This window comes from Orcinus orca, chromosome X (assembly GCF_937001465.1).
Source record: "Orcinus orca chromosome X, mOrcOrc1.1, whole genome shotgun sequence".
NCBI classification, from domain to species: domain Eukaryota; kingdom Metazoa; phylum Chordata; class Mammalia; order Artiodactyla; family Delphinidae; genus Orcinus; species Orcinus orca.
Genome location: NC_064580.1, coordinates 43993679 through 44021124, shown reverse-complemented (window position 1 = coordinate 44021124; position 27446 = coordinate 43993679). Strand labels below are relative to the sequence as shown.

Genomic DNA, 27446 nt, shown 5'->3' with positions numbered 1-27446 from the left:
TTAGAATCAGTTTGTCAAATTTCAAGGAAAAATCTCTTGAGATTTTTTTTAAATTAATTTATTTATTTTTGGCTGTGTTGGGTCTTTGTTGCTGCGCGTGGTCTTTGTTGCGGCAAGCGGGGGCTACTCTTTGTTGCGGTGCGCGGGCTTCTCACTGCAGTGGCTTCTCTTGTTGCGGAACACGGGCTCTAGGCGCGCGGGCTTCAGTAGCTGTGACTCGCGGGCTCTAGAGCGCAGGCTCAGCAGTTGTGGCACACGAGCTTAGCTGCTCCGCGGCATGTGGACTCTTCCCGGACCAGGGCTTGTGTCCCCCGCATTGGCGGGCGGATTCTTAACCACTGCACCACCAGAGAAGTCCCTTCTGAGATTTGTGTTTGGGACGGCATTGAATCTCTGGATCACTCTGGGAAGAATTGACATCTTCACAATATTGACTATTTCAATTAGTAAATTTAATGTATCTCTCCATTTATTTGGGTCCCATTTAATCACTTGAAAATATTTGATAATTTTTTTCCATGGAGATCTTGCACATATGTTATGTTAAGTCTATTCCTACATACTTCGAATTTCAGATACTGTTGGGAAACAATTATCATTTTTCTTATTTTAGTTTCTGACTCTGGTGCTAGTATATATTTTGTAAAAATATTTTTTTAAAAATCAGTGCCTTTTCTGTTGCCAGACTCTGGCCCAAAATTGTCCCATCTTCACCCCTCCTCACCTTCCCATCCGACCCTGTTATGGCCCCGCCCTGTGACCTTAATCCCTCCAAAGCTGGGGGAAGAGAGGGGGGCTGTGTGCAGATGGCTCTTCAACCTGGAAAGGAGGATGGCGGCATCTGAAGGCGGGAAAGGTGAGAGCAGGCTTCCACCCCTGCAGACCCTTGGAGCAAGCCTGGGCTCTGCTCCATCCTCAGCCCCTCTGACCCACCCACTGCCCACCAGGACCCCACCCCTGGAGAGCCTTTAGGGGACCAGAATCACATCATCCTGTTCCCATCCCAGCCAGCCCCAAACACAGCCTTAGATCCCAACTGAAACCCAACCGAATCCTGGCCCTGATCCCTATCCTAGCGCCCACCCCAACTTCAACTCCAGTGCCAGCCCCAAGCTTAATCCTAACACAAACTTTACCAACCAGAGGGCAAACCCCCGTTAGAATCCAAACCCCAACATGAATACAGACCTTACCATAAGCTCTAAAGTTACCGAAACTCAACCCCAACCCCTGGATATAAGCACTGTTAGTGAGTGGGTCTCTGACTTTCCAGAAAGAGTGCAGACCCATTTTTTTTTTTTTTTTTTTTTTTTGTGGTACGCGGGCCTCTCACCGCTGTGGCCTCTCCCGTTGCGGAGCACAGGCTCCGGACGCACAGGCCCAGTGGCCATGGCTCACGGGCGCAGCTGCTCCGTGGCATGTGGGATCTTCCTGGACCGGGGCACAAACCCGTGTCCCCTGCATCGGCAGGCGGACTCTCAACCACTGCGCCACCAGGGAAGCCCCAGACCCATTTTTAAGTACCAGAGAGAGAGAGAGAGAGAGAGAGAGAGAGAGAGAGAAAGAGAATACACACTTGATGGTGGTAGTAAGTTGTGAAGGCTTAGAGTCAGAGACTGCCTGGATTTGGCTCCCAATTCAGCTACTTCATCAAATCACTTAACCTCTCTTTTTGCATCAATTTCTCCGCCTGCAAAATGGGGATAATACTATGTGCCAGACACTCTTCTGAATGCTGAACTCATTTAATCCTCACAGCGACCCTATATTGTAGGTACTCTTACTGTCATCTCATTATACAGATAAGGAAATTGAGGCTCAGAGAGGTTACATAATTTGCTCAAGGCCACACACAGCTACCAAGTGGTAGAGTCAGGATTTAAACACAGATAGCTTGTTTCCTCCAAAGCTGGGTGTCTTAACCAGGCCAACCCACTGCCCCTTGGAGACTGAAACAAGGCCATGGGACTTGGGAATGGCTTTAGCTGAAAACCCCAGTGCAAAACTCAGATCCCACCCAAACTCAAGTTAAACCCTAACCTTGATCCTAATTCAAATTCCAACTCATTCAAATATCCAGTCCTAACCCTAAATCATATCTCAAGAACACTTTACTCCCACCGGTATTTAAACCCAACCCAAACTCTACTACTCAAATTTAATCCTAAACTTGCTTCCAGCTATAAACTTAATCCTACCCCATGCCAATTCAAGCTCTACCCCCCAAATCTAACACCAAACCCTACTTCAATTAGAAACATAATCTCACCCTCACTCCCCTATAAACTCTCACTCTATCGTCAATCAATCAACTCCAATTCCAACTCTTATCCCCCAATCTTTAACTCGGGTACCCTCAACTTTCCCTAATTTTACATGCTCTTCTCTCCTTCCCTCAGACAGAGGGATAGGATCATGTAGGAGGCAGCCATGATTGCCCCAATACCCTGTCCCCCCCCCCACTCGGTCTCTCCACACAGACACCACCCCAGAGTCCAGTCCAGCCAACGGGACAGGCCCTGGGCCCGAATGGGGGCTGTGCCCTGGGCCCCCAGCATCAGGTGATGAAATCGGCGGGGCATCCAGCCTGGGGACCCCTAAGCGAAGGACTCAGCACAGTAAGCACAAGACAGTGGCAGTGGCCAGTGCCCAGCGCTCACCCCGGGCACTCTTCTGCCTCACCCTGGCAAACCCCCTGCGGCGGTCCTGCATCAGCATCGTGGAATGGAAGCATCCTGGAAGGCCAGGGGCAGGGCTCAGGGGTGAAGGTCACCAGGGTACCAAGAGTCAAGGATTAAGCCAGGGCTGGAATGGAAGAGGGCTGAGGTCACCAGGGATCAAGGATTAAGAACTGGATTCAAGGGGGAGTTGAGAAAGGTGAAGGTCACCAGGGGGATCAAGAGTCAAAGACTAAATCTCAACAAGAGTTGAGGATGGCTAAGGTTTCCAGGGGGGTCAGAGTCAAGGCCTTGGTCAGGGCAGGGGCTGGGAATGTCAGAGCTGGTCACCTTAGGGTCAAGGGTCAGCATTGGGTGGGGAGGGCCCCAAGGGAATGTGGGGCTCTGAGACCACTCTGCCTGGGTCCTTAACTGTGTCCACCTGAGGCCCTTCGACATCCTCATCCTGCTGACCATCTTTGCCAACTGCGTGGCCCTTGGGGTCTACATCCCCTTCCCAGAGGATGACTCCAACACTGCCAACCACAACCTGGTGAGGCTAGCCCCGCCCCACCCCGCCTCCAGCTAGATACAGCCCCAGTAGAGCCACACCTCAAGCCTTCCAGCCAGGCCCCGCCCCTCTCTGACCCAGATGACCCTCTCCTGCCCAGCCCCACTCTCGGTCCCCGCTACGCTCCTCTTCCCCTACCCCCTGTCAAACAAACCCCACTCCCAAATAACTTCTCGATCTCCCGCCCCCCACCCCCGGCTCCGCCCCCAGGAGCAGGTGGAGTATGTATTCTTGGTGATTTTCACTGTGGAGACCGTGCTCAAGATCGTGGCCTACGGGCTGGTGCTCCACCCCAGCGCCTACATCCGCAATGGCTGGAACCTGCTCGACTTCATCATCGTCGTGGTCGGGTGCGCCTCTGCAAGGGATACCCCCAACCCTAGCTCAACTTCCCACCGCAGGCCCGCTAAATTCGGGGCTCGGGGAAGCGACTGCTTCAGACTGCCTCCATTCGGCAGCCAGAATCAGGAATATGCATTTCCACTTACAGGGACTTGTACTTTTCCGAGGAGAAGGGAGGGGGGAAGGGGGGGTCCGAACGCCTGACCCCCGCCTCCTTGTCCTGTGCTCCCCCATCAGGCTGTTCAGCGTGCTGCTCGAGCAGGGGCCCGGACGCCCGGGGGACGCCCCGCATACCGGAGGGAAGCCGGGGGGCTTCGATGTGAAGGCGTTGCGGGCGTTTCGGGTGCTGAGGCCACTGAGGCTGGTGTCCGGGGTCCCGAGTGAGTGGCTCGTCCCCCGGGCTTGGAGGTAGCGGAGGGGAGAGCGGGAGGGGAGCTGAGCTGACCCCGCCCCTACGTTGCCCACCCCTCGCTCCCCACAGGCCTGCACATAGTGCTCAATTCCATCATGAAGGCGCTGGTGCCGCTGCTGCATATCGCACTTCTTGTGCTCTTTGTCATCATCATTTACGCCATCATCGGACTCGAGCTGTTCCTCGGACGCATGCACAAAACCTGCTACTTCCTGGGATCTGGTCAGCAAGCCCACCCCACCCCACCCCCGGGACAGGATACGCCCCCTCCATTGGCTCCTAAGCCCCACCCTGTTCTCAAGGGGACACACGCAAACTCACAACACTTCGCCCCCAAGTTCAGGCTCCGCCCCCAGATAAACAAGTCTTACCCCGCCCCTCCCATATTCAAGACTCCGCCCTCAATTCCAGACTACAACCGCCCCCCTAGCTAATTGCTCCGCCCTATCACAAGTTTCCACTCACAGGTTAAGGCCCTATCCCACACTGAAGACTCCATTCTCCAGAACTGGTCCCAAATAGTCAGGCCTTTTTCATCCACACCCAAACCCCTCTTGACCCCACCCTTCTTTCAAGAGAGCCTCCCATATTCACAAGACTGCTCCTAGGCTCACGCCTCACTGTTACTCACAAGATTCTGCCCCAAGGTTTACAGTCCCACTCCTCAGATCCCTGTGGTTGGGCTTCACAGCTTCCCAGGGGTTCAGAATTCTGACCCAACACAGTCAGAGGCTAAGGGTTGTCTTTGATTTAGAAAAATCTAGAACCCTGAGGCGAGCTTCCCAGGTAGGCGGGCGTCCAAGGTGGCAACGACTGTGGGTGGGCGTGCTTCGGGTTCCAGAGCTCCAGTCTTCCCACAGACGTAGAGGCAGAGGAGGACCCATCGCCCTGTGCGTCATCGGGATCGGGGCGTGCTTGTACGCTGAACCAGACCGAGTGCCGTGGACGCTGGGCAGGTCCCAACGGAGGCATCACCAACTTCGACAATTTCTTCTTCGCCATGCTGACAGTCTTCCAGTGCATCACCATGGAAGGCTGGACTGACGTGCTCTACTGGGTGAGGTGGACGGCGGGCACACAGTGCAGAAGCTGCACCTGCCTTTCCTCACCGAGCTCGGGCGGGAGTGTCCGCCTACCCTGAGGGATGCATGCCCCTTCTCTCTCCCTAGATGCAGGATGCCATGGGGTATGAGCTGCCCTGGGTGTATTTCGTGAGTCTTGTCATCTTTGGATCCTTCTTCGTCCTCAACCTTGTACTTGGTGTCCTGAGTGGGTGAGGAACCTAGACACCTACCCGGGCCTTCCTTCCTGCCCCTCAGCCCCTGTCCCTTTACTTTGTTCCTGGCAAACTGCTAGGCATCCTTCAAAACCCATTTAAAATACCCCTTCATTCATTCAATCAACATTGAGCATCTACTGTGTGTGAGGCACTGTTTCAGGAATGGAACACGAGACAAAAATCTCTGCCTTCCTGGATATTACATTCTGGTGGGGAGAGACAGACAATAGCAACATACACAATAAATGTGTGTGTGTACATACATACACACACATATGTGTAGTGTCTTATATGGAATATGTGCTATGGAAAGAAAGGAAGAGTTAAGATAGGAATGCCGAGATCTTGTAATTACAAATAAGGACAATCAGGACAGGCCTCCTTGAGATGGTGTTATCTGAGTAAAAGTGTGAAAGAGATTGAGCCATGTGGGTATCTGAGGAAAGAGTGTTCCAAGCAAAGGGAACAGCCAGTGCAAAGGCTCCAAAGCTAAAATGTGCTCAGCATATTCAAAGAACAGCAAGGGGGTCAGCGTGACTGGGAGGTGACGGCAAGGGGGCCAGGGTTGTTCCCCCACCTAACCCTCTATTCTCCTCCCTCAGAGAGTTCTCCAAGGAGAGGGAGAAGGCAAAAGCGCGAGGGGACTTCCAGAAGCTTCGAGAGAAGCAGCAGCTGGAGGAGGACCTGCGGGGCTACCTGGACTGGATCACACAGGCGGAGGAGCTGGACATGGAGGACCCCTCAGCTGATGGCAACTTTGGTTCTGTGGCTCAAGAGGGCCAGGCCAGCCACCGTAGGCAATCCCAACCTGGCCCATTCCCTGCTCCACGCATCCTCAGATGTGGGCTGCCCTCCTGAGATCCAGCCCCAGCCCGCAGCAACTCTAGGCCCCTGGGTCTTCCCTGGAGGTCCAGTGGTTAAGACTCTGTGCTTCCACTGCAGGGAGCACGGGTTCGATCCCTGGTCGGGGAACTAAGATCCCACATGCCATGCTGCGCGGCCAAAACAAAAACAAAAACAAAAAAAAACTCTAGGCCCAGCCTCCGGTTAGGACACAGAAGCCAGACTCAGATACCCTTCCCAGACTGCACCCAGAACAAAGACTCCAAATAACACACACACACACACACACACACACACACACACACACACACACGCACGCGCGGCCCTAACCCCACCCCAGGCCGTGCTCCATCACTGTCCTCCATGTCCCCACAGGGCCGCAACTGGCAGAGCTGACCAATAGGAGACGAGGACGTCTGCACTGGTTCAGTCACTCCACCCACTCCACACACTCCACCAGCAGCCACGGTGGGGGTCCAGCAAGGTTGACAAGGGGGAGGAATGGGTAGGCAGAGGAGAAAGCCAAAGGCAGAACCCTGGGATCTTCATGTGCCGACCTCTTCTTCCACCCTGCGCACAGCCAGCCTCCCAGCCAGTGACACCGGTTCGATGGCAGAGACCCCAGGCGATGAGGAAGAGGAAGAGGGGGCTCTGGCCAGCTGTACACGCTGCCTGTGAGGGCCCCCAGCCCTTGACCCCTGACCCAGCCAGAACCCAGAACAGACCCTGACCCCAATCCTTACTTTAGCCTCCAACCTTGACCTCAGCCCCTGACCCTCGCTGCTGACTGCCGATCAGCCCCTGACGATGCCTGCCTCCCATCCCCCTCTTTTCCAGAAACAAGATAATGAGAACCAGTGTCTGGTGAGTTGGAAAAGTTGTGTGACTGCTGGACCCCATGACTTTGTGAGCCCCACCTCCAAGCCCTCCAAGCCCCTCATGACCGCTGGGCTCCCCCACCTGAGCCCCCCAGAACAGGCTTAGGTAGGTGATCTCAGCCGGTGGGTTCCCCATCCCCACAGCCGCTGCCTCCGCCGAGCCAACTGGGGCCTTCGGGCGCGCTGCCGGCGGGCTGTGAAGTCCAATGCCTGCTACTGGGCCGTGCTGCTGCTCGTCTTCCTCAACACGCTGACCATCGCCTCGGAGCACCACGGGCAACCCATCTGGCTCACCCAGATCCAGGGTGCACCCCCCAGCCTGCCAGCCCTCTCCCCCAGCCCCCAATTCCTTCCACCCCAGAAGCTCCAATCCAGGATCTCTCGGGTGCCCCACACCCCCAGATACTGCCCTCCTACCCAAGTAAATGCAGAAACTTTAGCCTGTTCCATCCTACCTTGTAGCTTACACTTGTATAGCACTTGCTGTGTGTGTCAAGCTCTGTTCTCAGCACTTTACCTGTACTCACTCAATTTCTCTTCACTGCAACTTTAGGTGAATTAAGTACTAAGGTGCAGTAAGTGACTAATCCCAGGACTCAGCTAGTGAGTGACAAACCCAGGCAGCCTGGCTCCAAAGTCCAGGCTCTTAACACCACACTGTCTGGACAAGTTAAGCCCTCTGTGCCTCAATTTCCCCATCTACAAAATGGGAATAGTATTAGTATCCACTTCAGGGGGTGGCGGGGAGGATTAAATGAGTTAAAGTGAAAAATGCTTAGAACATTGCCTGGCCCACATAAAGCTAACACTTTACAAGTGTTAGCTCTTACTATTATTCACCTTAATCTCAGCCCCCAACCTGAATACTGAGTACACTTCTAATCCCAACCCTCAAACCAGCCCCAGTCCCAACTAAACACCAGATTCTAACTCTACCGTTGAATTGGAGTTTTTCTGTATTCATAGAGACTGACCGAAGCCCACACCCCAGCTCTGCCCCTCGCCCCAGCTCCAAGCCCCTCAAAACCTTGCCCACTGTGACCTACAAACTCACCTGATCCCTAGTCCTAACCACACCACCGGCCTGTGCCTGGACGGATACCAACTACCCCAGATCGCCCCATGGCCCCTACCTCCCCACATTTCACCACAAAAAACTGACTAACCCAGTCACCCCTGCCCCTCTCCCCACAGAGTATGCCAACAAAGTGTTGCTCTGTCTGTTCACGGTGGAGATGCTTCTCAAGTTGTATGGTCTGGGGCCCTCTGTCTACGTCTCCTCCTTCTTCAACCGCTTTGACTGCTTCGTGGTCTGTGGGGGCATCCTGGAGACCACCCTGGTGGAGGTGGGCGCCATGCAGCCCCTGGGCATCTCGGTGCTCCGCTGTGTGCGTCTCCTCAGGATATTTAAGGTCACCAGGTGTGTGTGTGTGTGTGTGTGTGTGTGTGTGCGTGTGTGTGTGTGTCAGGGGAGAGGACGGGGGCCCCAAACACAGCCCCAACAGCCACCACCCCAGCTCCAATGATGACTATATCCTCATCACCATTCATTTATCAAATATCCATTGAGTGCCTACTGCATACAAGGTGCCCTTCCAGGCCCTAGGGAAACACCAGGAATCAAAGCAGACACAAGTTCCTGCCTTCCTGGAGATTAAAGTCCGCTGGGGAGGGTGTCTATTCCATTTCCATCCCCTTCCTCAGCCTCAACTTCAGCTAGAACATTATTCCCAACCCCATCTCCAAACTCAACTCCATACTCATCCCCGACCCAAACCCCATCCCCCACCCCCAACCATAACACCATCTCTAACCCCAACCACCAACCACTCATCATCCACAAGCTCATTTACAGCCCCATAACCCAAGCCCAAGCCCAAGCCCAAGCCCACCTCCAGCCTCATTCCTAGCTCCCAGCCTCATTCCCATCACTAGCCACAACCCCCACATCCCAAACTCATAACCATCAGCCTATCTCCAAACGCAAACCCATCCCCAGTCCCAGCCCCAATCTCATCCCCATCCATCCTCTCCTCTATCCCAACCCTCAGCCACAGACTTATCCCCGACTCAGTCATCTACAGCTCCAAATATTCCCCAACCCCCATCCCCAGCTACAATCCCTAACCCCAGGCCCAACCTGAAACCCAGTTTTAGCTTCACCAACTTCCATATACCCTCCATACTAACCTCATCTCCCCTAATGCCAACACCAACCCCGAATACAACCCTCCCCTTACTTCTTATTCTCACCTTACCCCAACTCCAAAATCACTTCCAACAATGACACAAAAGCTCATCTTAACTCAGTCCGCCCCAGTGCATCCCAAGCTGGAGCCCTGCCCCGGCTCCTGACTCACCACTGGACATGTCAACCCTTCCCCCTCCATCTCTGCTGCAGGCACTGGGCATCTCTGAGCAATTTAGTGGCGTCCCTGCTCAATTCAATGAAATCCATTGCATCCTTGCTGCTTCTCCTCTTCCTCTTTATCATCATCTTCTCCCTGCTTGGCATGCAGCTGTTTGGGGGCAAGTTCAACTTTGACCAGACACACACTAAGCGAAGCACCTTTGACACCTTCCCCCAGGCCCTCCTCACTGTCTTTCAGGTGAGACCTGGAGATTATGGGATGGGTGGGCAAGGCGGGGGGACCCAAGGTTGGGGAAAGGGTCCCAAGAGTTTCACGGTGACCTCCCACCCCCAGATCCTGACAGGTGAGGACTGGAATGTGGTCATGTATGATGGTATCATGGCCTATGGCGGCCCCTTCTTCCCAGGGATGCTGGTATGCGTGTACTTCATCATCCTCTTCATCTGCGGCAACTGTATCCTCAGAGTCTTGGGAGGCTGGATCATGGCAGGGCTGGGGAAGGATAATGGGAACATGGGCACTCCATAGGCAGGCTGCTTCTCCATCCTTGTAGCCTGAGCTCACCCCAGACATCCTGTTGAACGTGTTTCTTGCCATTGCTGTGGACAACCTGGCCAGTGGAGATGCAGGCACTGACAAGGACAAGGGCAGGTGAGGTCTGGCTCTGCCTCCAAGACAGTCTCTCCCTAGGATCCCTGACTGGGACCCTCCCACACACATCCCACACCACCAGAGATGCCTTGGTCACTCTGGCAATCCCCATCTGCAGATCCAACCTTCCAGTCCTCATTCACTGAACATGCATTTATTGAGCACCTACTTTTTGCCAGGCCCTGTTCTAGATGCTAAAGAGACAGCAGGGGTCAAAGAAGACAGAGTCCTTGCTTTCATGGAGCTGACATTCTAGTTGGGGAAGGCAAGCAAAACAAACAAATTAATATATAATAATATAATTTATTTAAATATATGTTAATAATATGTAATGTAGAAAAAGAAAGCAGAGTAAGAGAATAGAGAGAAATGAAGATTGCTATTTTGGTTAGGGTAATCAAGGAAGGCCTCTATGAGAAGGTGACAGCTAAGGAGAGGCCTGAATGAAGTGGGGGAGTGAGAGCCATGCAAATATCTGGGGAAAGAGCGTTCAAGGCAAGGGGACAGCAAGTGCAAAGGTCTTAAGATGATAATATTCTTAGCACATTCAAAAAACACCATGGAGGGAATTCCCTGGCAGTCTAGTGGTTAGGACTCGGCTATTTCACTGCTTTCACCCGGGGCCCCAGGTTCGATACCTGGTCTGGGAACAAGGAGAGTGGTAGGAGGTGAGCTCAAATGGGGGGAATAGAAAAGCCAGATGAAGGGCATTCTGGGCCATGGTGAGAACTTTGGGTTTTGCTCTGAGTGGTGGGAAGCCATGGGAGGGGTGTGAGCAGAGGAGGAGGAATGTATCAGATGTAGAATTTAACAGCATCCCTCCTGCTGCTGTGAGAATAGACTAAGGGGATGAGGGAGGAAGCAGGGAGGTTGTATGGGACCTGAGAAAGGTCTGTTCTGATTGCAATGACCCCCTCCCTTGGCCTTGCCTATCTGCTTCGATCCTTAACAGTCACCTCCTCCCCAATTTCCTCGCACAGGGAGAAGAACACTGAGGAAACTCCACAGGAGAATGGAGCACTGGTGAGTTAGAGGCCTGGGCACTGTCTACACCTCCCACTACCACCAATATCTGTCTATGCGTGTGTGTCTTTATCCCACATCCTCTGCCTATTCATTCCTTCTTTATTGTGTCCCTCCCATGCCTCCCCTGTGTCCATCCCCCCATCATCGATGCCTACCCCATCATCAATGACCCCCATCTTCCTGTCCCCAGGTGCCTGGTGGGGAGAATGAGGAAGAGGAAGGTGCAAAAAATGAAGGAGCAGGCAAGTGGGAAAGACCAGGTGGAAGAGGTATGGGACCTTGGGGACAGCACCCAGGTGGAGCTCGTGACCCCTGAGACCCTCCTCTCTGGAGAGCAGCCTTCTCCAACATCATCTTAAAAATAATGGGCTTGGTGTGTGGCCAGGAACATTTGAGACGCTGAGATTAGAGAAGAGAAACAGACGTTTTGTTTTACTGCAGAACTTCTCAGAGCCTTTATTATAAATAGTATGTATATGACTGAAGATGGTAATGTGCGTTCAACACACATTTACTGAGCCCCTCCTGTGTCCCATGCACTGTTCTAAGTGCTGAGGACACAACAGTGAACAAAACAGTCTGAAATCCCTTCTCTGAGGAGCTGACACTCTAGCAGGGAGATGAGAATTGACCACATGACAAGCACTGTTCTAGGTGCTTTACATACATTTTCTCAACTAATTCTCTCTCCTTTGATCTTCTTCTGCTGCCAGGCATGGAGGAAGAGGAGGAGGAGGAGGAGGAAGAGGAGGAGGAGGAAGGGGGTGCAGGGCATGTGGAACTTCTGCAGGAAGTTGTACCCAAGGAGAAGGTGGTACCCATCCCTGAGGGCAGCGCCTTCTTCTGCCTCAGCCAAACCAACCCGTAAGTGCTGCGAGTGTACAGGGAGTTGGGGCAGGAGGGGCTGGGGCAGGGGGAGGACCAGGGAGCAGCCAAGGCTCGGGGGGGGCGTGCACGGCCTTATGCAACAGGGCCCATGCTGTGTCTCTCGGGCTCCCCCAATCAACTCTGCGGTCCTGTGTTCTGACCATGGACCATTCCCCACTCCCCAGGCTGAGGAAGGCCTGCCACACCCTCATCCACCATCACGTCTTCACCAATCTTATCCTGGTGTTCATCATCCTCAGCAGTGTGTCCCTGGCAGCTGAGGACCCCATCCGAGCCCACTCCTTCCGCAACCACGTGAGCCTTGGGCTGGGGACTCAGGGGACACTCCCAAGGGTGTCCTACTGGGCACAAGCTGGGGCCAGGGTGGAGGCAAGGAGAAGACCCCTAGCTGGGCAGAGAGAGAGGAGCAATAATGGCAGCTGCAGCAGTGCCAGCCTTTATTATGAGTGCAACACACTCGGGGAAGCACCAGGGAGGTGATCAGTGTTTGGCAGAGGAGGGAGCTGTGCTCAGAGGTTGAGCAGACCAAGGGCGCCCATGTAGCTGAGTAGAGGCAGAGGAACCCAAATCTGAACACTTGTCTTTCTGGTGGCCAAGGCTTTTGCCTTGTAGAAAAGTCCTTGATGATGATGATGATGGGAGAGAGAGAGAGAGGGAGGGGAGGAGAGAGGGAGGGAGGGACAGCAAAACTTACTGAGAGATACACACAGCTAGGATCCCCCTCAGCCATGACTCGGTGGCTCCCCCTCTTTCTTGCCCCCCAGATTCTGGGGTACTTCGATTATGCCTTCACCTCCATTTTCACTGTGGAGATTCTACTAAAGGTGACTAATGGACCCCCCATCATACCCCCAGTTACCCCAACCTACTCCCCATCCATCTCTGCAGCCCATCTCTCCTGCTTCCATCCCCAACTCCCCTCTCTTCCCCGGATCTGGGGTCTAACTATCCTGATGGCCCCCTACTCCCCAGATGACAGTGTTCGGGGCTTTCCTGCACCGTGGCTCCTTCTGCCGTAGCTGGTTCAATCTGTTGGATCTGCTGGTGGTCAGCGTGTCCCTCATCTCCTTTGGCATCCAGTGAGTGACACCTGCCTACCCCATTCCTCCAAGAGCCAAGGCCAGGCCTGGGCCATGGCCTGAGGACTGCCCCCTCCTCAGCTCCAGTGCCATCTCGGTGGTGAAGATTCTTCGAGTACTCCGAGTACTACGGCCCCTCCGAGCCATCAACAGGGCCAAAGGACTCAAGGTAATCCCATCCCACCCAAATCCATGGGACCCAGACCCTGCCCCGCCCCTGGGGCCAGGATCACTGATCCGACTGACCATTTGCAGTGATGCATGACCACATAGCCTGGCCACAATGTGTAACCACACGGCCCTGACCACTGGCCATGTGGCCTCATCCATGTTCCTTACAAGTGACCATCCATTCCTTACCAAAGGCCACGTTTCTGTGATCCAAGTTCCTGACATGTGGCCACATACCCCTGTCTGGCAAACACATTTCCCGTTGGTACCCACACATCCTTCACCCAAGACCACATGTTCCTGACCCAAGTCCCTGAGCTCCATCCATGCCCAGAGTCCTTGCCCTGTGGCCACCGTGGCCTGCGGTGTCCATGAGCCATATCTGTGGGTGTCTGCAGCACGTGGTGCAGTGTGTGTTCGTGGCCATCCGGACCATCGGGAATATCATGATTGTGACCACGCTCCTGCAATTCATGTTCGCCTGCATTGGCGTGCAGCTCTTCAAGGTGGGAGGAAACACTGGAGGGAGGCCCAGGCATGAATCAAGGCACGGGGCCGGGGGATGAAGGGTGAATCTGCTTGACAAATATCCTCTCTGCAGGGGAAATTCTACAGTTGCACTGATGAGGCCAAACACACACCCCAAGAATGCAAGTGAGTGCCTGAAACCCTGCCCTCCATGGAGCCCAGGACCCTCCTAAAGTCCAAAGAGGCCCCTAGATCTCACCCAGGCCTCTAAAACCCCTAGATCTTCCTCCAAAGAACTGCAGAGACCCCCCAGATTTTATCAAGGCCCCCAAGACCCCAGAATTCCTCAAGACCCAAAGATACATCCCGAGAATTCTCCCAAGAACGGCAAAAGCCCTCAGACATCACCAGTCCTTAAGAGGCCCCCCCAATAACCGCCCAAAACCCCTCTCCACATTCCCCAGAGTTACCTACATTCCACTCCAGAATCCCAACCATCCCCAAACACCCGACCCCCACCACCAAGTCCCCAGCTTCCGTCTTGAGACTCCTACAGAGGGTAATAGTTCGCTGAAATGGTTCGCTGAACCATTCTTGGTTCAAATTCGTCTCATGAGACTTGGTTACATTCCTTAACCTTGATGAGTCCCATTTTCCTCAACTGAAAAATGGGGATAAAAAGAGCGTGGATTTCACAAGGTTGTTGTGAGGAGCAAATGAGTTACTACAAAGAGAGTGTACTACAATGTAAAGTTAGTACATGTAAAGCCTAGCACAGTGCCTGGCATATACTTAGTGCTGATAAATGTTGGCTGTTATTTGTATTGCTTTTTCCTGGATGGCAATGATGGTGATAATAATGTTGCTGACAGCTAACGTATACGGCCCCAACAATATGCCAGACACTGTTCTCATTGATTAACAAAATTAATCCTTGTAACAAGCCAGGAAATACGTTCTGTCATTATCCTTATGTCATAAATGGGGAAAACTGAAGCACAGAGGTTAAATGCCCAAGGTCACCCAGCCAGTAAATGGAAGGGCAGGACTGGAACCCAGGCTATCCAGCTCCACCACTATGCCCTGCTGCCTCCGTACTGGAGACACCAGTCCCCATTCCACAGCTCCCTACCCCTCCTCACCCACCCAGCATGTCTGCAACATCCACAGGGGCTCCTTCCTGGTCTACCCCGATGGAGATGTGTCAAGGCCCCTGGTCCGGGAGCGGCTCTGGGTCAACAGTGATTTCAACTTTGACAATGTCCTTTCAGCCATGATGGCCCTGTTCACTGTCTCCACCTTCGAAGGCTGGCCTGCGTGAGGGGCAGGGCCCCAGGGATGGGCAGGGGACTGGGCAAGAGTCTTTAGGGGATTGGCTTTGGATATCCTGGGGATGGGTGGAAGGGTAACTTGGGATGTGAAGAAGGTCTCTGGAGAGTGGATAGGGTTTTCTGGGGACTGGTGGGTGTATCAGATGACTAGGTGGGGATCTCCCAGAAGTTGGCCGGGGGTGCTTAGGGGACCTGGGTGAGGGGGCCTCCAAGAATTGGGTTAGAGAGGTCTCTGAGGCACTAGGTGGAAGTCTAGAGAGGACTGCATGGGATTTAGTGGGGGTACCAGGTAGAGGTCTGGGGGGACTGGGTGGAGGTCTTGGAGGAGATGGAGCTGGAGATTCAGGGGTTTCCAGATAGCTGCACAAGTCTTTGGGAGTACTAGGTGGGGGGGCGAGGGAGCAAGGAATTCAAGTTGATAGGACAGGGGACTTAGAGATCTTTGGGGGCTTGTTGGGGAGTTCTGGGGATCTGCATGGGGATCCTCAGATGGCTGGAGGAGAACTGGGAGTCTGTGGGAACTTAAGGGATTTGGGGGTCTTGGAGGGCCTGCATGGGGATTCTCAGGAAGGTTGGATGGGGATCTCTAGATCTCTGGAGGGCTGGGCTTTGGGAGTCTTTGAGGGCCGGGTGTGTAGGTCTCAGATAGTTAGGTCAGGGGATTTGGGGATCTTTGGGGATATTCTGGGGTGCCTAAGGTGTCTGGGGACAGGTCTGAGGTGTCTGGGATATCCCTTTACTTGCCTCCACTGGCTCCCCAGGCTGCTATATAAGGCCATCGATGCAAACGCAGAGAACAAGGGCCCCATCTATAATTACCACGTGGAGATCTCAGTGTTCTTCATTGTCTACATCATCATCATTGCATTCTTCATGATGAACATCTTTGTGGGCTTCGTCATCATCACCTTCCGTGCCCAGGGCGAGCAGGAGTACCAAGACTGTGAGCTGGACAAGAACCAGGTGACCTCCGACCCCTGATCCACCAACCCCCCACCCCCACCCCAGTTCCTTGCCTCGGGACCCCACTGCTCACTCATGCCTTGCACCTATATGCAGCGCCAGTGTGTGGAGTATGCCCTCAAGGCCCAGCCACTCCGCCGCTATATCCCCAAGAACCCGAATCAGTATCGGGTGTGGGCCACTGTGAACTCTGCTGCCTTCGAGTATCTCATGTTCCTGCTCATCCTGCTCAACACGGTTGCTCTAGCCATGCAGGTCTGAGCTCCCCACCCTGATCCCGCCAGACACCTGACCCTATTCTGTCTGCACAAATCCTTGAGAACTGTCAGGAATGCTTTAGGCTGCAAGTAACAAAATCCCCAACTGACAGAGACTTAAGCTTTAAAGATATGTGCCACATATATTCAAATCAAAGGCCGATAATCATAAGTTGTATCCTGATTTCAGAGATGTGAGAATGTGGGAAAAATGGCAGATGGCAAATGTAAGTTGTCATTGACTGTGAAATGCACCCCAATTTCAGAGATTCTAAACTGTGAAAAGATGTGTATCCTTGGAGTCAATGAATTATGATAGTTACCTCACATAGCAAGCAGTGCAGAGGTAGGCTGTTTGCTCATTGCTCATCAGGGACCCAGGCTCTGTCTTTCTGCTCCACTATTCTTAGTAAGTTGGCTTTCATTCTCATGATTGTTGCTTCATGGTCACAAGTTGACTGCCACAGTTCCAGACATCAAAACCACACTCAAAGAAGGAAAAAGGAAGGAAGCTTGCACCAAGGGACTCTCCTCACTCGACCCTTTTATTGGAAATCAAAAATATTTTTCACAGAAGCTACCCAAGCAGCAGCAAGCTTATGTTTCTGTCAGAACTAGCTGCAAGGAAAGCTAGGAAATCAAGGGCTGGGCTTTCCAATATCCATAATGGGAGGCGGACAGTGTGAGAGGTTTGGCCAACCCATAGTGCTACCACATCCCCAGACTTACCTCAGTCCAAGACAGAGAATATTTGGTTGGGATGGGGGGGGGGGAATCTCTGCCTCAGGCTATGTCCCCACATCTGATTTTCTCCCCCAGCACTATGAGCAGACTGCTCCCTTCAACTATGTTATGGACATCCTCAACATGGTTTTCACTGGCCTCTTCACTGTTGAGATGGTGCTCAAAATCATCGCCTTCAAACCCAAGGTACTCCCCAAGGCCTAGACCCATTCCTTAGGGTGGAACTCACTGCATAGCTCTCAGGGGGGCAGCAACCAGGGAGTCATGAGACTAGGGAGGAAGAGGGATCTAGATGCAGCCTTATCATGTGATCCAGCCTACACCCTGCCTCCCCAATGCCCCCAACCACTACTAGCCCCATACCCTAGCTTGCTAGCTCTGAGAAGACAGGGCACTGCTTTCCTCCTGTCTACAGCATTACTTTACCGATGCCTGGAACACGTTTGATGCTCTTATTGTGGTGGGCAGCGTAGTGGACATTGCCGTCACTGAAGTCAACGTGAGGACTGGCTCTCCACTAACCCACTCACCCCCTACCAACCTTCCCTCACCTCAACCCCAGGGCTTTCTTTCACATGGGGAGGTGGTTCCCACTCACATCCACCCCACTCCTGGAGACTCAGAGCTCCTCCCTCTAGCTCTATCTCTTGAGTCCCTATTGGGTTCAGCCAAAGCCCCCTTCTACCAGCTCCCGCTCGTTCATTTGCAAGCTATCCTCTGGCTCCAGCATCTCCTAAAATGACTCTCCTGTTATTTCTATTATTTTCTTCATTGCCTCTACATCCCCCTCCATTGGTCCCATCATCTCCACCAACTCCTGCTTTGACTCCATCATCTCCTCTGATTCCTTCATTGGCTCCATTTCCTCCACCGACACCATCGTCTCTGACACTGGGTCTTTCACGGTTCTGTCATCACCACTGACTGCACGGTTGGCTCCATCATCTCTTTCACTGGGTACTACATGGTCCTCCATTGACAATGCTGCTGGGTCCATATCTCCATCACTGGCTTCTCCATTGGATCCTCCATCGGTTCTCTCATCTCCGTGAAACCACCGGCTTCATCATTTCCTCCATTGGCTCCAATATCTCTCCTCCACCATCTCCTGTGCCCTCTCCTCTACCTTTCACCCTCATTACCAACTTTTCCTTCAACCATCCTGATCCATTACCACGTAACCTTCCTTATCATTCCTTGGATAATAACTCTACCATCCATTATCCCCCGTATCTCCTCCATCATTTCTCTCCTGTTCATTGTCCCTGTGATCACATCATCTCCTCCATCACCTCTGTTTTGGCAATATCTCCATGCAGAATGGTGGCCATCTTGGCGAGGTAGCCCCCCCCCCCACCTCACAACAGGGACTCTCTGCCTCTCTCTTCACCAACCCTCCTTTCCTTTCTTCCCAAAAGTCCTTAGAAATGCTCCCTGACCACCCTGGGGCCTGGGTTCTGAGGGATTTGGAGGCTGGGAGGGCCAAAGCATGAGACAGGAAGGTGGCTGGGGCAAATGTGGACTGAGCATACCCACCACACGCCCAACCCCAGAGCTCTGAGGACAGTTCCCGCATTTCGATCACTTTCTTTCGCCTCTTCCGAGTCATGCGGCTGGTCAAGCTTCTCAGTAAGGGTGAAGGGATTCGCACATTACTCTGGACATTCATCAAGTCCTTCCAGGTAACTCCCCCACTCCTTTGTTCACCCCTCATCCCCACTTCACACCCTCAACTTGTCCTTTTACTGCCCCCAGAACTACACCTTCCAGCATGCCATACCCATGTGCAGCTTACCATTTCCAGTTTTCTCTCTTTTGTGGGCTCTCAATTCCCAACACGTCTTGGCCTCACTGACCTTACTCTATTGTATTTAATACTGTGTCCGTATTTGGGAGACCCTGGCAGTCATGGGCACTTTGGGGATGGACCACATCTCTCAGCAGGCCCCGGCTTGAGTGCATTCTGGGGCTTAACAGTTCTCTGCCTGGACCTGAGTATCTATCCTCCTCTCCACCCCCATAGGCCTTGCCCTATGTGGCTCTTCTCATCGCAATGATATTCTTCATTTACGCAGTCATTGGGATGCAGGCAAGTGAGAACGCTGGGGAGCATCCCTCAGGCACTCCTCTGTTGAGGGGGGTTAGATAGGAATGAGCCCAAAGTGGGGGTAGAAAGACAGACAAGCTGCACCACCCTGAGTCAGTCCATACACCTGTGAAATGGGATCAGCAGTGCCTGCTTGTCAGGGTTATAAGGATCCTTTGGGTATTAGGTGTTGTGAAATGGATGGGAACCTGTAGGGGCACAGAGTCACCCCTCTGACACAGCCCCTGTATGCCCACAGATTTTCGGCAAGGTGGCTCTTCAGGATGGCACACAGATCAACCGAAACAACAACTTCCAGACCTTTCCACAGGCTGTGCTGCTTTTGTTCAGGTGACACACACACCCTCTCCCCTGCTGCTTTGATCTCCAGCATGCTTTTGGGTACCCACACATCCTCTCTGGGCCCCAGACTGCCTGAGCTATGGAAGTAACAGGGCAGCATGGGGCTCCATATTGCCTGAGACCTTTCCTGGCTGTGTTCTAAAGAATCTTTTAGAATATTCTAGCCTCAGCCATCCTTTTTCTGGCTGCAAGACGTGTACCTTTCATAGGCCTCAGCACCCCCTCTGTAAAATGCAAACATGATCGTCATCAACATGGCCACACCAGCTTTTAAAATATTGAAACGCTGTTTTTACCAGATGTAGCCCCTGGTAAGAAATAGGTCATATCCTCACCCCTCTGGCCCCCACAGCGGCCCTTGTCATGACTTCATAGCCTCCCCCCAAGATGGCACCACTGTGTGACCCGCAGGTGTGCTACTGGTGAGGCATGGCAGGAGATAATGCTTGCCAGCCTTCCTGGGAGCCGGTGTGACCCTGAGTCTGACTTCGGCCCTGGTGAGGAGTTTAGCTGTGGTAGCAATTTTGCCATAGCCTATTTTATCAGCTTCTTCATGCTCTGTGCATTCCTGGTAAGGACCAATCCCCACAACCACCACTACTGCCCCGGGGGCTGGTCCTGATGGGGATGAGGTGGGGAGCCCAGATCTTCAGAGAGGGTGAAAGGGCTGGCCTGACGACAAGATTAACCCGGGGACTCATGACCCAGTGACCATAGAAGCTTACCTCCGCCTCCCACCAAACCCCCCATACTCTTCTCTGCCCTTCACCTAACCTCTCCTACTCACTGGCCCACAGATCATAAATCTCTTTGTGGCTGTGATCATGGACAACTTTGATTATCTAACCAGAGATTGGTCCATCCTGGGCCCCCATCACCTCGATGAATTCAAGAGGATCTGGTCTGAATATGACCCTGGGGCCAAGTATGCCCTCTGACCCCATACCTGGGATACCAGAGGACAGTGCACTGCCTCACAGTCCTCCAACTCTGGAACCTCTGACCTATGCCTCCCATTACCCAGGCAGTAGATGCCCCAAGGTTCCCACTGCCCCTGTCCTCTGCCTTTTCCCCTCCCCCACTGACTGCCCTCCAGTTCTTCCCTGGCAGACTATGGGGTGTTGGTGGGGCGAGGGAGTGATGAGCTGGTAGGGCCTTGAGTAAGGACCAGAGGGGGTGTCTCCAACCCAGTAGTGCCTCTCTTCTACCCCCACCTTCCCCAGAGGCCGCATCAAGCACCTGGATGTGGTTGCCCTGCTGAGACGCATCCAGCCACCCCTGGGATTCGGGAAGCTGTGCCCACACCGAGTGGCCTGCAAGGTCTGTGCACCTGCCCACCACTGCCTCTGAGAGGACTGTCACCACACAGCAGGGGTGGGCAGGGACCCTGCCTTGGGTGGGGTGCATCCTCAAAGGTTTCTGCCCTTGGGCATCACATGCCTGCATCCCTGGCATTTGCCCAAAATGGGTTCCATGTCCCTGGTGTGCACAGAGACTTGTGGCGATGAACATGCCTCTCAACTCAGATGGGACAGTGACATTCAATGCCACACTCTTTGCCCTCGTTCGGACATCCCTGAAGATTAAGACAGAAGGTGTGTGGGGAGGAGGGGGAGGGGCAGGAATGGGAGGGTCCCTGGGGAAGGTGCAAGGAGCAAACTAATTGAGAGATGGGCCCCACTCTTAGCTCTGAACCTCAAAATAGGTGACTTTGCCTTCTCCAGGCTTGTTTTCCCACCTGTCCAACGGGGGCGGTGTTTGGCTGCGGTAGAAGTTTGGGACGCGCCCTCCAACAGTGAAGGAGTGGCTGTGAAAGCCTCTTCCTATTGGCTCATGCCCCACATCCTCTCCCCATGCAGGGAACCTGGAGCAAGCCAATCAGGAGCTGCGGATTGTCATCAAAAAGATCTGGAAGCGGATGAAGCAGAAGCTGCTAGATGAGGTCATCCCCCCAGCTGACGGTGAGCTAGCTCCACCCCAATTCCTTAAGCCTGCCTCTGAATGTCAACGATTGCTCACCACCACCAAACCATCACTGGCTGGAGAGGGAGGGGTGCAGGGGGAGAGTCCAAGCTTTGATGTGGGGGTGTGGGGAGCAGAGGACTCCTGTGTGACCTTGCCTCCTCTCCCTTGCTTCCAGAGGAAGAAGTTACCGTGGGCAAATTCTACGCCACATTTCTGATCCAGGACTATTTCCGCAAATTCCGGCGGAGGAAAGAAAAGGGGCTACTAGGGGCCGAGGCCCCCCCAAGCACCTCCTCTGCCCTTCAGGTCTTGGGAGCAGGGCCTGAGCTGGGGGGTGGGTATGTGGGAGCTCTGTGGCTGAGGCTGACTGCCTTCTTGATCTCATGGAACCCATGTCACAGATGAGGAAACTGACCCAGGACCCACAGAAGGTCAGGGGTGACTGTGGGGCTCCTTCCCCCACCCCACACTCCTGCTCAGGGACAGGGAAGTTTAGACCCTGAGCTACCCACTTCCCTGTTTTCCTACCCCCACAGGCTGGTCTGAGGAGCCTGCAAGACTTGGGTCCTGAGATGCGGCAGGCCCTCACCTGTGACACAGATGAGGAGGAGGAGGAAGAGGGGCAGGAGGGAGAGGAGGAGGAAGATGAGAAGGACCCGGAAACGTACAAAGTAAGGACAATAAGCTTTCACTCCCCCAGGAACTCTTGATTGTAAAATACTCCCTCAACCCCCCCGAGTGATTTCCATACTGCGTCTGGGAGGAAGTCCCCCAGAGAAGACCCCCTGCAATAGACAAATGTTTTTTTGGTACCTACCACCCACTGTTGGAGGGCAAGAGCCAGATTTGGCCCCTGGGGAGCTCACTGGAGACACACTATTTGACCAAGTGACTTAGTTATAACCTGGATGCAATGCTCAATCCTGTGATTTCCACAGGCCCCAGTGGGCTCCCAGCCCCCATCTCGCCGGAGCTCTGTGATTTCTGTGTCTCTGCCTGCCTGGGACAAACCACCAGATTCACTTTCCCTTGGGCCCAGTGACGACGATGGGGGTGCTCCCAACTCCAGACAGTCCAGTGTGCCCCAGGCTGGGTCCCACGCCCACAGGTATGGCCAAAGGTCTGCAGGAAGATTGTGAGGGAAGGCAGGGACTAGCCACTTTATGGGGGTACTTCAGGGGGCAGAGGGTTTTTCCAGTGAGACAAACATCTATTAAAAGAAAGCCCATGTCTCCTTTAAAGCGATGACAGGTTAATTTTATGTTATGTGAATTTTCCCAGTTAAAAATGTCTAGTGTTTCTGTAGAAGGTAGGACATGAAATGAGAAGGGACCGGGCCCAGGGCCACACTGGGGGTATCTGGTCTGCCTAACTTGCCTCACTTTCCCCAGGAGAAGCTCTGGGGTTCTCATTTTCACCATTCCGGAAGAAGGAAGTTCTCAGTCCAAGGCAACCAAAGGGCAAGAGAAGCAGGATGAACAAGAGGAAGTCCCCAGCCAGCACTCTGGCCACGACACGTAGGATGAGCCCATGAGCCACGTGCGAGAGGGACGGCACCCCATCGCGCATGCCCAGGCTTGAGCTCACCCCAGCCCTCCCTCCCAAACAGGCTCTCCTACCTAGATGAGCAGGCAGGGACTCCCCCACGCCCCATCCTTTTGCCACCTCACAGACCCCAGAGATACGTGGATGGCCACCAAGCACCACGCCGCCGTCTGCTGCCCCCAACACCTGCAGGTGAGAGTGGACATGGGTCCTGGGGGGCCCCATGGGCCATAAGGGCAGAGGGCTGGGGAGGCACTGACATTCCTCTTTGCCCCTGGTACCCCCCACACCCCCAGGCCGGAAGCCTTCCTTCACCATCCAGTGTCTGCGGCGCCAGGGCAGTTGTGAAGATTTACCCATCCCAGGCACCTATCATCGTGGGCGCAACTCAGGGCCCAGCAGGGCACAGGTGAGGTGGGGGAGGGGGGCTGAGGCCCGGAGGGGTGGGGGGCAGCCTAGGCTGAATTTGTCAAACACACTACATATCGGGCCCTTCTGAAGAAGGGGGCACATGTGAATTCACACAGTCCTCACTGTGCCTGTGAGGTGGGTACTGTTACTAGCCCCAGTGTACAGATGAGGAAACTGAGGCCCAGAGAGGCTTACTCAAGATCTCACAGTTAGTAAGTGGCAAAGCTGAGATTTAAACCCAGGCCTTCTATGCTCTGAAATAAACCCAAGGCTGATGTATACCCATTCAATTTGACTCCAGTTGTGTTTGGGGGGTAAGAGGTAGGCACAGGAGTGATTCCTAGATCCTCATGCCCTACCCATCAACCACTATGCTCCTGATGTTTATTCTGGTCCAGGGTTCCTGGGCAACCCCTCCTCAGCGGGGCCGGCTCCTATACGCCCCACTGTTGTTGGTGGAGGAGGGTGCAGCAGGGGACGGATACCTCGGCAAATCCAGCAGTCCACTGCGCACCTTCACCTGTCTGCACATGCCTGGAACCCACTCAGACCCCACCTATGGCAAAAGGGGCAGTGCTGACAGCCTGGTGGAGGCTGTGAGTCCAGAAGGGGAGGGGGCCGGAGGGATGGGAGAGAAGGGGAGAAGGTGGGAGCTTGGGATGGAGGGTCCCCAGTCTCTGTGTTGTGTATGTAGCTATCCCTTTGCTCTGTGACTTCTGCTCAGCAAGATGTGTGCCCCACTGTCCCCCACTGACTTCCCTGCGTGCCCTCACGGGTTCATCACTCTTCCACACCAACCCCTCTGTGCACACTGCTCCGACTCCATGCTGTGCCCTCTGTCAACACTGATCCCATCTGTGCCCCCAGGTGCTCATCTCCGAGGGCCTGGGCCTGTTTGCCCGAGACCCGCGCTTCGTGGCCCTGGCCAAGCGGGAGATTGCAGATGCATGTCGCCTGACACTGGACGAGATGGACAGTGCCGCCAGTGACCTGCTGGCACAGGGGACCAGCTCACTTTATAGTGACGAGGAGTCCATCCTCTCCCGCTTTGATGAGGAGGACCTGGGAGACGAGATGGCCTGCGTCCATGCCCTCTGAATTCCCATCCCTCCCCCACTGCTCAATAAACCTCCTGCCCTCCCTTCCTCAGAAGGAGACCGGCATGGACCACACCCCTGGATTTTGGTGTCTTTGCACTGGAGGCCTGGGGCTGCCCAGCGGTCCTCATCTATCCATCCCCTGTTTCAGCCCTGAGCCACTGCCCACACGCGGGTATTTCCAGAAACCAGGACAGCCGGGCCTGATTATTCAGCGTCAGGGAAGGAAGGAGGAGGAGGGGAGGCGGAAGAGGCAGCAGCCAAAAAAAGCTGGAGACAGAGTGGAGGTGGTGGGGGAAGGGAGGTTTCTGGACAGATGGAGGAAAGTGGAGAGAGTGAGGATGTGTGAGGGCTCGGATGAGGGGTGGGGGAAAGTCAGAGATTCCACAAGGGGTCAGGCAGATCAGACTGGGGCAGGACAGATGGATCGAAAGGAAAGGATAAGGAAACCTCCAGGAGAGTCCTGCCAGTAGAAAGGCCTGGAGGTTAGAACTGTGATGTATCTTAGGCAGAGGGGTCCTCTGACAGCACGAGGAAGGGAGGCTAAATTGCGCTCACCCCACCTCCCCCCTTCTGCTTGTGAAAAAAGAAATCTAGGACTTCCCTGGTGGTCCAGTGGTTAAGATTCCATGCATCCACTGCGGGGGGCACCGTTCCATCCCTGGTCGGGGGAACTAAGATCCCACATGCCTCCAGGTGTGGCCAGAAAAAATAAATAAATAAAGAGAAAAAGGAAATTTAAATTCATTCGTAAAAACATGGGTGACAGCAAAGGGCGAGGCTCCTAGCCTGGGGCAACCCACTCAGGGCTTACCTGGCTCTCCTGAGACTAGCTAATAGTACCCCACTCCCAGATCCCAGAGCTCCTCTCTGTTTCTTGCCCTACTTTTAGTCATTGCCCAACCTTTGGCGTCTCATTCATTCAGTGAAGGTTTATCGGGCATTTATTTTGTGCCAGGCACTGTTCTGGGTTTCCCTCAGCACAAACTGAGCTGGCTTAGACATGTGACAGCGGTTGTCCAAAGTGGTAGTCATCCTCACTCCAAAGGAATCGGAGGTGGTGTTAGAAGTGACACCGGATGCGGCCACCCCTGGGGACGGTCTGACCTAGGGTCTCCTCCCAGCTCTCAGAGCAGGGGTTTCTCATTTGTCTAATTTGTGTCAATGGAACCAGGACTGAAATTTGAGGGAAGCCAAAATTGGAGGCTAGAACTCAGAATATAGAATTGCACTAGGTCTGGAAACAAAGGCTTGGAGTGGCTGGGCCGGTTTATTGTGGGAAAGTAAGTCATGGGCAGGGTAAAGAGAGTGAAGGGCGATTGCTGAGGGAGGAGGTGGGATAAGCCACCTGAGGGTAGATGATGCAGACCCTTGAATGCCAGGCCCCAACCCCTGGGATTTTTCCTGAAAGCAGTGGGGAGCCATGGGAGGGATTTGAGCAGGGGAGTGACATAGTTAACTTTGCATTTTAAATAGATGCTCTGACGGGTGTGCTGAAAACAGATGGGAGGAGGAAGAGACTGGAGATGCTAAATTTGGCAGGAACGATGGTCGCCTTAGCCAGGGGAGGTGGCAGAGGAGATGGTGAGAAGTGAGTAGATTCCAGAGACGTGTGGAAGGTAAAACGAACCATTTATTGGGCCCTGTGCTAAGTGCATTACAGTGACTATCTTGTTTAATCAGTGCAACAATCCTCTAAGTATCATTTTAAATTATTTTACCTGTCCAAAGTCATACAGGAACAAATATCAGAGGTGAGATTCAAATTCAAGCAATTGAATGCCAAAACCCATGCTCTTCCCCTGAAAAGGCAATAACTGAAGTACCCATTACATATTCCATATTTGTGTGAATTTGAGTGTGAGTGTGTTTGTTTAAAAAACAAAAAAACATAGGTATACATTCAGATGGTTCAAAGTTCAAAAGTACAAAGGGGTGTAAAGTGAAAGTTTCCCTTCTCTCTGGAGGCAACCCGTTGTATCAAATATCTTTTATATAGTTATAGGATGCCGTACTGATAAGTTAGCACAGTGGCTAAGAGTAACAGGTGCTGGAGCCAAACTTCCTGGGTTCAAATCCTAGTTCCACCACTTACCACCTGTTCAAATCTTAGTTCTACCACCTACCAACTGTGTGACCTTAGGAAAATTCCTTCAGCTCTCTGCACCTTAGTTTAGTCAGCTATAAAATGAGGATAGTAGTAGTACCTGACTCATAGGGCTGTTGTGAGGATTGATTGATTGAGTGATGGCTGCATTGGGTCTCCGTTGCTGCACGTGGGCTTTCTCTAGTTGCGGAGAGCGGGGGCTACTCTTCATTGTAGTGCACAGGCTTTTCATTGTGGTGTCTTCTCTTGTTGAGGAGCACAGGCTCTAGGCGCACAGGCTTCAGTAGTTGTGGCACATGGGCTCAGTAGTTGTGGCTCATGGGCTTACTTGCTCTGTGGCATGTGGGATCTTCCCAGACCAGGGATCGAACCCGTGTCCTCTGCTTTGGCAGGTGGATTCTTAACCACTCTGCCACCAGAGAAGTCCCTGTTGTGAGGATTTAAATGAGTGATATATGGGAAGCTCACAGAACAGCCACAATTTAAAATGTTAGCTGTTCTCTCTATAATTGATATAATGCTTCCCTTCTATTTGTACACAATTCCCACATAATTTGGCATCTTGCATTTCTTACTTAACTAAGTATCTTGGCTATCATTACACAGCTCCATATTATGAGTAATGACAGCTACATAGTACTCCATTTTGCGGCTCTACCTGAGTTTTTTTAAACAGGCCACCAGTAATGAGCATTTGGGGAGTGTCCACACTTTACAAACAGTGCTGCAGTGTATTATCTTATACATACTTCTTTTAGCACATGTTTGAATCTCTCTGTAAGACAAATTCCTAGAAATGTAAACGCTGAGCCACATATATGGACTTATTAGTTTGCTACATTTTGCCAAATTACCCTCTACAGAAGTTATACCAATTTAACTTCCACTGGCAATGTATGAGAATACTTGTTTCTGGCCAACTGCTAATACTGAGCATTAT

At 53.1% G+C, this 27446-nt stretch overlaps 1 protein-coding gene across 11 annotated transcripts; it reads left to right on the top strand.

Annotated features, from left to right (window-relative positions):
* The first annotated feature begins 831 nt into the window (after positions 1–831).
* Positions 832–24482, top strand: CACNA1F (calcium voltage-gated channel subunit alpha1 F). Of its 11 annotated transcripts, XM_033409647.2 has the most exons (47): positions 832–906; positions 2634–2638; positions 3105–3210; positions 3439–3578; positions 3808–3950; positions 4052–4204; positions 4843–5039; positions 5152–5255; positions 5864–6054; positions 6480–6572; positions 6685–6778; positions 6942–6968; positions 7127–7287; positions 8177–8402; positions 9384–9591; positions 9688–9808; positions 9924–10005; positions 10986–11028; positions 11222–11273; positions 11745–11895; positions 12084–12213; positions 12684–12743; positions 12892–12998; positions 13080–13167; positions 13568–13675; positions 13771–13823; positions 14808–14954; positions 15730–15931; positions 16028–16186; positions 17008–17118; positions 17348–17431; positions 18486–18614; positions 18956–19021; positions 19278–19369; positions 19793–19952; positions 20179–20306; positions 20605–20701; positions 20874–20976; positions 21241–21342; positions 21522–21652; positions 21883–22017; positions 22285–22454; positions 22738–22863; positions 22956–23083; positions 23188–23300; positions 23701–23898; positions 24170–24482. In XM_033409647.2, exons 1-47 carry the CDS (start codon positions 832–834, stop codon positions 24398–24400), a joined length of 5730 nt encoding a protein of 1909 aa, XP_033265538.1. In that variant the 3' UTR covers positions 24401–24482. The 11 variants fall into 11 exon arrangements, with proteins under 11 accessions (XP_033265538.1, XP_049560425.1, XP_049560428.1 ...); XM_049704468.1 differs by lacking the exons at positions 832–906; positions 2634–2638 and having other exon boundaries at positions 3169–3578; XM_049704469.1 differs by lacking the exons at positions 832–906; positions 2634–2638; positions 14808–14954 and having other exon boundaries at positions 3170–3578.
* The last annotated feature ends 2964 nt before the right edge of the window (positions 24483–27446 follow it).

Coding starts and splice junctions, on each gene's coding strand:
- CACNA1F (XM_033409647.2), top strand. CDS start 832: ATGGCGGCATCTGAAGGCGGGAAAGGTGAGAGCAGGCTTCCACCCCTG. Junction 13,824..14,807: donor CACACACCCCAAGAATGCAA/GTGAGTGCCTGA, acceptor CAACATCCACAG/GGGCTCCTTCCTGGTCTACC. Junction 19,370..19,792: donor GCTGTGCTGCTTTTGTTCAG/GTGACACACACA, acceptor TGTGACCCGCAG/GTGTGCTACTGGTGAGGCAT.